Source organism: Rattus norvegicus, chromosome 10, assembly GCF_021556685.1.
Source record: "Rattus norvegicus strain SHRSP/BbbUtx chromosome 10, alternate assembly SHRSP_T2T, whole genome shotgun sequence".
Lineage (NCBI taxonomy): Eukaryota > Metazoa > Chordata > Mammalia > Rodentia > Muridae > Rattus > Rattus norvegicus.
In genome coordinates, this window is record NC_141543.1 from 64946011 (window position 1) to 64957707 (window position 11697).

The following is an 11697-nucleotide window of genomic DNA, read 5'->3' on the forward strand; positions in this document are numbered from 1 at the left end:
TTTCATTTCCCCTTACCTATGAAGTGAGGTAATGGAATGTACATTTTAATTATGAAATGATCGAATCTTAGATGAATGTGTGAAGGTGTTAATGGGCAAAATATGGGTTAGAGGGGCTCACTTGCTACTTAGATGTGTATTCAGAAGTAATGACCCCATTTGCTATGGATCAACAGGATATTGCCCCAATTACATGACTCTAAATTTCATGAATCTGGATGTGGAAAGAGCTGACCTCTTCAGTAAACTGTTGGAAGTGATAACATACAGATCATAATTGCACTAATGTTTCTGGATTCGTGTCTGATTCCATGTTGATGGAGTCATGAGAGAAGAAAACGAGTCTTCTACCACAGAGTTCACTCTCCTGGGAGTTACAAGGCAGGGGGAGCAGGAATATTTCTTCTTCATCCTCTTCCTGTTCATTTACCCCATCACGGTGTTTGGGAACACGCTCATCATCCTAGCCATTCACTCTGACATTCGCCTTCATAACCCCATGTACTTTTTCCTCGCCAACCTCTCCCTTGTTGACATCTTCTTCTCCTCTGTAACTATCCCCAAGATGTTGGCCAACCATCTCCTGGGTAGCAAGGCCATCTCCTTTGGGGGATGTATGGCACAGATGTTCTTCATGATAGGATTGGGAAACACAGACAGTTACATACTAGCTGCAATGGCATATGATCGAGCTGTGGCCATCAGCCGCCCACTTCATTATGCAACAATTATGAGTCCACAACTTTGTATCCTGATGGTTGCTGGGTCCTGGGTGGTTGGAAATGGCAACTCACTGCCCCACACCATACTCACAGCTAGATTGTCCTTCTGTGGCAACAGGGATGTGGCTAACTTCTACTGTGACATTACGCCTTTGCTCCAGCTGTCCTGTTCTGACATTCGCTTCAATGTGAAGATGATGTACTTTGGTGTGGGTGTTTTCTCAGTACCACTGCTATTCATCATCATCTCCTATGTCCGGGTCTTTTCCACAGTCTTGCGGGTTCCATCCACCAAGGGCTTCCTCAAAGCCTTGTCCACCTGTGGCTCACACCTGACAGTGGTGTCTTTGTATTATGGGACAGTCATGGGCATGTATTTCAGGCCTCTGGCTAGTTACAGTCTGAAGCATGCACTGATAACTGTGATGTACACAACAGTGACCCCAATGCTGAACCCTTTCATCTACAGCCTTAGGAACCGTGACATGAAGGCTGCTTTGAAGAAACTTTTCCACCGCACCTCCTTCTTATCCCCCATGTGAGACCATGCACAGCAGACACTGTAGTCCCCAGTCAGAAGCACTAGGAAATCCAGCTTCAGTGTCACCCTGCAAGGAGCTTCTTATCATATTTCCAGCTTGAAATTCCTTCCCTTGGGAGCATTTTTTGACAGTCTGAGGAGGCAATTTATGAAATGCACTAATATTAATATATTTCTGCTCCTTTGGACAAAAGGCTGTGCCAGCACATGGCTCTGAGCTCAGTTCTCACCAGTCTACTGACCAGCTTTGATGTTAATGTCCCAAAATCAGACTAGTAATATCTGTGCTGCCTATATCACAGGCTGTAATCATAGTAGTGTGTGCTTCAAAGACTGTATATCACTGTGTGCTGGATTTTTCTAATGACTATGTTTATCACAACTGCTAGCCTGCTAGCCTGCATATACAAGACCTATCCTAACATCTGTCTGTATCTTCACAATCGATCATTTAACCTGCACCCAAAAATGTGAATGGGGGTTGAATAAGTTAATTAAAATATTAATTTCTAAAATTTAGTCTAATAATGTTCAGAGATTACTAGACTACAAACAATTTACTTACCTTTATGTCATTTTTATTTTGTTTTGTGTCTTGAGGCATGATCTCATAAATAACACAGGCTGCCTTTGAATTCCCAGTATTCTTCCCCATCTGTTAATTGATGAGATTGCAAATTTCTTCCATTTTATCAAGTTCTTCATCCTTAAATGTTTGTTAAAAACTTGTCAGGGGTGCATTTCTATGCTGTCTTAATTAAAATAATGTGTTAATTAATATAGGCTGTCTCTAAGGACACTTATCAAACTATTGCTCAGATGATAATAACTAATAGAATTGTTATTGTTTAAGGAACAAAATTGTTACATGAGTATTATAACAAATGCTAGTTTAATTCAGTATAATATGAGATGTAGTGAGCAAACACTTGGGTTCAATATAATGAAGGAGATAAAAACTATATAGAAAATAACCCACACAGCCCATACCTTAGTTGCAGCTCGACTGCCCAGGTAGTCTGACACATCCAGCTTCACAGGCAGGACTGGAACCCCTGCTACCTGGGAAGCAGACTCCCTGCCCAGCCAGAGACCCATGCACCTTGGGATTCCCACCTGTGCTAGGACCAGAGTCCCAACATTTGGCCAAATCCTACACACTTCACACCCAGTTGCAGCTCAACTCCCCAGGTTCACATCCAGGTTCACAAGGGAGACCCCAAACTCTGCCCTAAAGCCCTGTGTAACAGGACCCCTACAACTTGTGACACAGATTCCACATACACACACACACACGCACCTTCCAGTTTCCACCTGTGCTGGGAGCAGAGCCACAGCACTGAACCTGAACCCACATAGCCCATACCCCAGTTGCAGCTTGACTCCCCAGCTATTCTGACACATACAGGATCACAAGATCACAGGTTGACTGAAAAGATGGGTTCCAGTCAGAGATGGGAAGGCTAGATAACATCAGAGATAACAAGATGGCAAGAGGCAAGTGTAAGAATATAAGCAATTTGACTTGGCAATATCAGAACCCAATTCTTCCACCACAGCAAGTCCTAGATACCCCAATACACCTATAAAGCAAGGCTCAGATCTAAACTCTCATATCATGAAGTTAATAGAGGACTTTAAGAAGGACATAAATAACTCCCTTAAAGAAATACAGGAGAACACAGCAAAGGAGTAGAAGCCCTTAAAGAGGAAATGCATAAATCCCTCAAAGAAATACAGAAGAACAAAATCAAACACATGAAGGAATTGAACAAAACTATCCAAGACCTAAAACTATAAATAAATTATTAAAGAAAACTCAAAAGGAGGCTACCCTGGAATTGGAAACCCTAAGAAAGAGAACGGGATTCACAAATGTACATCACCAACAAAATAGAAGAGAATCTCAGTAGCAGATGATACAATAGAGTACATCAACACAACAGTCAAGGAAAATTAAAAAAGCAAAAAGCTCCTATCTCAAAACGTTCAAAAATACAGGACACAATGAAAAGACCAAACCTGAGAATAATAGGTATAAAAGAGAATAAAGATTCCCAACTCAAAGGGCTAGCAAACATCTTCAACAAAATTATGGAAAAAAACTTTCCTAACCTAAATAAAGAAATGCCCAAAAACATACAAAAACCCTACAGAACACCAAAAACATGGGACCAGAAGAGAAATTACTTTTGTCACAAAATAATTAAAACAGCAAATGCAAAGAACAAAGAAATAATAGAACAAAGAATATTGAAAGCAGTTAAAAAATAATCAAGTAGCATATAAAGGAAGACCTATCCAAATTACACCAGACTTCCCATCAGAGACTCTACAAGCCAGAAAAGATCCTGAGCAGAGATCCAGCTGAAAAAAACAAAAAAACAAAAAACAGGTCTAGAGGAATGCTAACACACAGGTCTACAGGACAGTCAAGCCACTGTCAGAGATAGCAAGACAAGCTAACACCAGAGACAACCTGATGGAGAGAGGCAGGCTCAGGAACCTAAGCAACAGAAACAAAGACTACGTGGCACCATCAAAGCCAAGATCTCCCACCAAAGAAAATACTGACTATCCAAACATACCACAAAAGCAAGATTTAGATTTGAATTCACATTTTATCATGAGAATAGAGGACTTTAAGAAGGACATAAATAACTCCCTTAAAGAAATACAGGACAAGTAAACAAGTAGAAGCCCTTAAAGAGGAAACACAAAAATCACTTAAAGAATTAAAGGAAAATACAACCAAACAGGTGAGGGAATTAAAGAAAACCATCCAGGATTTAAAAATGGAAATAGAAACAATAAAGAAAGCACAAAAGGAGACAACCTTGGAGATAGAAAACCGAGGGAAGAAATCAGGAGTCATAGATGCAAGCATCACAGAATACAAGAGATAGAAGAGAGAATATCAGGAGCAGACAATACCATAGAAAACATGGACGCAATCATCAAAGATAGTGTAACATGCAAAAAGTTCCTAGCCCAAAACATCCAGGAAATAAAGGACACAAGGAGAAGGTCAAACCTAAGGATAATAGGTATAGAAGAAAGCGAACACTCCAAACTTAAAGGGCCAGTAAATATCTTCAACAAAATTATAGAAGAAAACTTCCCTAACCTAAAGAAAGAGATGTCCATAAACATATAAGAAGCCTACAGAATTCCAAATAGATTGGGCCAGAAAAGAAACTCCTCCCATCACATAATAGTCAAAAGAACAAATGCACAAAACAAAGAAAGAATTTTAAAAGCAGTAAGGGAAAAAGATCAAGTAGTATATAAAGGCAGACCTATCAGAATTACACCAGACTTCTCACCAGATACTGTGAAAGCCAGAAGATCCTGGGTACATGTCATACAGACACTATGAGAACACAAATGCCAGCCCAGGCTACTATATCCAGCAAAACTCTCAATTAACATAGATGGAGAAACCAAGATATTCCATGACAAAACCAAATTTACACAATATTTTTCCACAAATCCAGTCATATAAAGGACAACAGATGGAAAACTCCAAGAATTGGAGGGAAAGTACACCCTAGAAAAAGCAAGAAAGTAATCTCCTTGCAATGAAACCAAAAGAAGAGAGCCACACAAACATAATTCCAACTCTAACAACAAAAATAACAGGAAGCAATAATCACTATTACTTAATATCTCTTAACATCAATAGACTCACTTCCCCAATAAAAAGATATGAACTAACAGACTGGATATGTAAAGAGGACCCAGAATTTTGCTGCATACAGGAAACACATCTCACTAATAAAAAAAAGACATTATCTCAGAATAAAAGGCAGGAAAACAATGTTCTAAAAAAAGTCCAAAGAAACAAGCTGGAGTAGCCACTCTAACATCGAATAAAATCAATTTTCAACCAAAACTTATCAAAAAGAAAGGAAGGACACTTCATATTCATCAAAGGAAAAACCCACCAAGATGAACTCTCAATCCTGAATATTTATGCTCCAAATAAAGGCACCTATACCCAATGGACAGATCATGGAAACATAAACTAAAGAAAGATACACTGAAACTAACAAAAGTTATGAAACAAATGGAATTAACAGATATTTATAGAACATTTCATCCTAAAACAAAACAATATACCTTCTTCTCAGCACCTCCTGGTACCTTTTCGAAAATCAACCATATAATCAGTCACAAAACAGGCCTCAACAGATACAAGAAGATTGAAATAATCCTATGCATCCAATAAGATCACCAGAGACTAAAACTGGTCTTCAATAACAACAAAAATGACAGAAAGCTCACATATACATGGAAGTTGAAGAACATTCTACTCAATGAAAACTTGGTCAAGGAAGAAATGAAGAAAGAAATTAAAGACTTTTAGAATTTAATAACAATGAAGGGACAACATATCTAAACTTATGGAACACAATGAAAATAGTGCAAAGAGGAAAACTCATAGCCCTGAGTTCCTCCAAAAAGAAACTGGACAGAACATACATTGGCAACTTGACAGCACACCTAAAAGCTCTAGAACAAAAAGGAGCAAATACACCCAGGAGGAGTAGAAGGCAGGAAATCATCAAATAGAAACAAGAAGGACTATACAAAGAATCAACAAAGGCAGGAGCTGGTTTCTTTGAGAAAATCAACAAGATAGATAAACCCTTAGCCAGACTAATGAGAGGACAGAGAGTCTGTCCAAATTAACAAAAATCAGAAATGAAAAGGGAGACATAACTACAGAATCAGAGGAAATTCAAAAAAATCATCAGATCCTACTACAAAAGCCTTTATTCAACAAAACTTGAAAATCTGCAGGAAATGGACAATTTCCTAGACAGATACCAGGTACCAAAGTTAAATCAGGAACAGATAAACCATTTAAACAACCCCATAACTCCTAACGAAATAGAAGCAGTCATTAAAGGTCTCCCAAGCAAAAAGGGCCCAGGTCCAGACGAGTTCAGTGCAGAATTCTCTCATACCAATACTATCCAAACTATTCCACAAAATTGAAACAGATGGAGCACTACTGAATTCCTTCTATGAAGCCACAATTACTCTTATACCTAAACCACACAAAGACCCAACAAAGAAAGAGAACTTCAGACCAATTTCCCTTATGAATATCGACGCAAAAATACTCAATAAAATTCTGGCAAACCGAATCCAAGAGCACATCAAAACAATCATTCACCACGATCATGTAGGCTTCATCCTAGGCATGCAGGGATGGTTCAATATACATAAATCCATCACTGTAATCCACTATATAAACAACCCCTCCCCCAAAAAAGTACATGATCATCTCATTAAATGCTGAAAAAGCCTTTCACAAATTGCTACACCTATTCTTATTAAAAATATTGGAAAGATTGGGAACACAAGGTACATATCTAAATATAATAAAAGGAATGTACAGCAAACCAATAGCCAACATCAAACTGATTAGAGAGAAACTTGAAACAATCCCACTAAAATCAGGGTCTAGACAAGGCTGTCCATTCTCTCCCTACTTATTCAATATAGTATTCAAAGTCCTAGCCAGAGCAATCAGAAAACAAAAAGAAGTCAAAGGGATACTAATTGGAAAGGAAAAAGTCAAAATATCACTATTTGCAGAAGATATGATAATATATTTAAGTGACCCCAAAAGTTCCACCAGAGAACTACTAAGTCTAATAAACAACTTCAAACAAATGGCTGGGTATAAAATTAACTCAAACAAATCAGTAGCCTTCCTCTACTCAAAGGATAAACAGGCTAACAAAGAAAATATGGAAATGACAACCTATACAATAGTCACAAATAACATAAAATACCACAGTGTGACTCTAACCAAGACAGTGAAAGATCTGAATGACAACAACCTCAAGTCTCTGAAGAAAGAAATTGAAGAAGACCTCAGAATATGGAAAGATCTCCCATGCTCATGGATTGGCAGGATTAATATAGCAAAATGGCCATTTTGCCAAAAGCAATCTACAGATTTGATGCAATCCCCATCAAAATTCCAACTCAATTCATAGAATTAGAATGAGCAATTTGCAAACTCATTGGGAATAACAAAAACCCAGCAAAGTGAAAACTATACTCAACAATAAAAAAAACTTCTGGGGGAATAACCATCCCTGACCTCAAGCTGGATCACAGAGCAATAGTGGTAAAAATTGTATGGTATTGGTACAGAGACAGGCAGGTAGATCAATGGAACAGAATTGAAGACACAGAAATGAACCCACACATCTATGGTCACTTGATCTTTGACAAAGGAGCTAAAATCATTCAATGGAAAAAAAGATAGCATTTTCAACAAATGGTGCTTATTCAGCTGAAGATCAGGATGTAGAAGAATGCAAATGGACCCATTCTTATCTCCTTGTACAAAGCTTAAGTCCAAGTGTATCAAGGACCTCCACAGAAAAACAGATAAACTCAAACTAATAGAAGAAAAAGTGGGGAAGAGCCTCGAATACATGGGCACTGGGGGAAATTTCCTGAGTAGAACAGCAATGACTTATGCTCTAATACCAAGAATCAACAAATGGGACCTGCAAATCTTCTATAAGACAAAGGATACTGTTATTAGGACAAAATGGCAACCAACAGATTGGGAAAAGATCTTTACCAATCCTAAATCTGATAGAGGGCTAATATCCAAAATATACAAAGAACTCAAGAAGTCAGACTACAAAGAGTCAAATAACCCGATTTAAAATGGAGTACAGAGCCAAACAAAGAATTCTCAGCTGAGGAATATAAAATGGCTGAGAAATACTTAAAGAAATGTTCAACATCCTACAAAGGATGCATCAGGGAAATGCAAATCAAAACAAGCCTGAGATTCCACCTCACACCAGTCAGAATAGCTAGAATCAAAAACAGGTGATAATAGATGCTGGCGAGGATGTGGAGAAAGAGGAACACTCCTCCATGGTTGGTGGGATTGCAAACTGGTGCAACCTTTCTGGAAATCAGTTGAAGGTTCCTCAGAATATTGGATATAGTACTACTTGATGACCCAGCTATACCTCTCCTGAGCATATTTCCAAATGATGCTCCAACATATAACAAAGACATATGCTCTCTATGTTCATAGCAGCCCTCATTTATAATAGCCAGAAGCTGGAAAGAACCTAGATAGCCTTCAACAGAGGAATGGATTCAGAAAATGTGGTACATCTACACAATGGAGTACTACTCAGCTATTAAAAACAATGACTTCATGAAATTCATAGGCAAATGGATGGAACTAGAAAATATCATCCTGAGTGAGGTAACCCAATCACAAAAAAACACACATGGTATGAACTCACTGATAAGTGTATATTAGCCCAAAAGCTCAAATTACTCAAGATACAATCCACAGACCACATGAAGCCCAAGAAGAAGGATGACCAAAGTGCAGATACTCATCCTTCTTAAAAGGGGGAACAAATATATTCATGAGAAGATATGGAGACAAAGTTTGTAGCAGAGACTGAAGGAATGGCCATTCAGAGCCTGCCCCACCTGGGGATCCAGCCCATATACATACAGCCACCAAACCCACACAACACTGCTGATGCCAAGAAATGCATGCAAACAGGAGCCTGAGATAGCTGTCTCCTGAGAGGCTCATCCAGAGCATAACAAATACAGAGGCGGATGCTAGCAGCCAACCATTGAACTAAGAATAATGTCCCCACTGGAGAAGTTAGAGAAAGGTTTGAAGGAGCTGAAGGAACTTGCAACCCCATAAGAACAACAATACCAACAACAAAACAGACCCCCCCAGGGACTAAACCACTACCCAAAGACTACACATGGACAGACCCATGGCTCCAGCTACATACGTAGCAGAGGATGGCCTTGTTGCGCACCAATTTGGAGGAGAAGCCTTTGGTCCTGCCAAGACTGGACTCCCCCCCCCCCAACCCCAGCGTTGGGGAATATCTGGTCAGGGAAGTAGGAAGGGGTGGGTAATTGGGGAATGGCGACAGTCTCATTGAAGAAGGGGGAAGGGGAATGTGATGGGGGCTATAAAAAGGAATATCATTGTATATGTAATACTACCCACTATAATTCTTTGATTTTAATGATTAAGTTTAAAAAAAAAAAAAAGGAAAGTCAGCTCTTCCAGAACTATGTATACCTGAATGCTGTCATGCTTCCTATTCCATGATAATGGACTAATCCTCTGACATTGTAAGCCATATCCAATTAAATGCTTTCTTTTATAGTAAAAAAGTAAAGGTTTTTGGTGGTGGTGGTGGTGGCGGCGGCGGCGGCGGCGGCGGCGGCGGCGGCGGCGGCGGCGGCGGCGGCGGCGGCGGCGGCGGCGGCGGCGGCGGCGGCGGCGGCGGCGGCGGCGGCGGCGGCGGCGGCGGCGGCGGCAGCAGCAGCAGCAGAAGCGGCTGTGGTGGTGGTGGTGCTGGTGGTGGTAGTAATAGTGGTGGTTTGGTTTTTTTTCCTTTGCTTTGGATTGGTTTCTCACATTTATTTATTGGGGAATTTGCATAATATCAGTTCTTTCCTTAAATCACATGGGGCCTGGGAAGAGATAAAACTCATCAAACTTGGTAGCTAACACCTCTATCCACTGAACCATCTTTTTGGTCAGGAAAAAAATGGTTTGAGCATGACCATTCTACTAGTGAACTAGATAGCCACTAGTAGAGTTTTTAAAAGTGTGTGTAACTATAGCATACCAAATGGACTTATGTGTACAACAGTATAGAAAAGAGTAAGGACCTGTGTAGTTTTAATTTTAAAGAAATTTACCAGGATCAAATATTAATTTTTCTTTTAAATATAAATAGTGCTATTTTGAATGCCATGGGACATTTAGAAGATGGGGCTCAGATGACAAATGTATGGGTGCTTCTCTGAACGTTTGGCCCACTTCTTTGTTCCAGCCTGTTTCTCGACGTCTTCTCCCATACCAGTGAGCTACCCCACATACTTGCAGCCACTGATGGGGTCGCTCCTGCCATCACACATTCTGAAGCCATGAACCAAAGTAAAGTGTTCCCTCCATAATTTATTATATCAGGGGTTTTGTCATGGCAGTGAGGAAAGAAATTAACAGACTGGGTCCAATCTTCTATCTCCACTACCCCTAAGTTCTAGCAGTCAGGAAGACACAAAAATGTCACTAGAAAATTATCCATGTAGATTCAACAATAGATTTTCATATTCTCTGGCTTCTGGTTGGACATGGTCAGTGCAAAGTTGCAGGAGAGCTTGAGCAGAGGGAAGAAAGCAAAGTCAATTCATTCCCTAACTAATTACAGATTGCTTTATATTTAACTAAATTCTTATCTCTTGCCAGGCAACTGATGTGGGACAGCTGTCCATCATTGTTCATCTCTGTCTCTCTCCCTGACTGTGTGTTTTAACTCACCCTCGACCCAAATAGCCTTCTTGCTGCTAGCCTCAGAGTTGTGTCTGTATGGTCTCCCTATATTTCCCTACATTCTAAGTTCTAAGGTTTTATTGACTTACTGGTATTGTATTGATTGCATATCTGATTTTTTAAGACAGAATGTTGCTACATATCTTGGGCTACCTCCACCCAAATTATCAGTTTAGACTACACTGCTCTTGTCTAGCCTTAGGAATGCTGGGGACAAAAGTGTATGCTGCCACATAAATCTTTCTCACATCTTACAAGATACCCAAGTCTTTAGTCATACTACTTTTCTTTAATGTTATAATTAATCAAAACTTCCATTAAAGTAATTAAAACACATAATAGTTATTATTAAAATAGTATACCTGATTAATGTCATGTTAGTACATTTTCTGGAGTCTGAAGAGCCTTAGAGATATATTAAATGTGAAGTAGGAAAAAAAATACTTACCTGGTGAGGTTCTTCAAAGATTTATTTGGATAGGTAAATAATGTCTGGCCTAGTTAACTCTAAGCATAATCACAAACTAGTATTTTCATCCACTTATTTCACATTTATTAAGTATTACTGATGCACTTTTTATGTCCAAAATTGTAAAGAAACTGCAATATATAGTCACATGAGTCTTGCCACGCATGCTTGTAAGCTTAACAGAGTGACCAACCATAATAAATAAAATGCTCATGCAAAGAGTAATCTATAATCTTTAAAGCGGGAGTTACTATGAGCACATCCCGTGACATGGATAAAACAGATATCAGTCCAACTTTCTACATAATAAAGTCAACACTTAGACTCCCAACTCCACTCTGCTGGTCAATCGGCTGGTGAGAACTGAACCCAGAGCCATACGATGCACTCTGCCCAAGGGAGCAAAAATGTGTGTTGAAATTAGTGCATTCCATAAGTTAACTCCACAAACCATCAGAAGGCTCCCAAGGAAAGAGATTTCAAGCTAGAAATATGACAAGCAGTTACTTGAAGGGGTGACATTGAAGCTGGACTTCCTAGTGCTTCTGACTGGGGACCACAGTGTCTGCTGTGCATGGCC

General features: G+C 39.4%; 1 protein-coding gene across 1 annotated transcript; it reads left to right on the forward strand.

Moving 5' to 3' along the window:
• The first annotated feature begins 325 nt into the window (after window positions 1-325).
• Or1a1 (olfactory receptor family 1 subfamily A member 1) lies at window positions 326-1264 on the forward strand. Its single transcript, NM_001000035.1, is given in 1 exon segment — window positions 326-1264. A coding segment is annotated over 1 exon segment (939 nt).
• Window positions 1265-11697: the final 10433 nt, after the last annotated feature.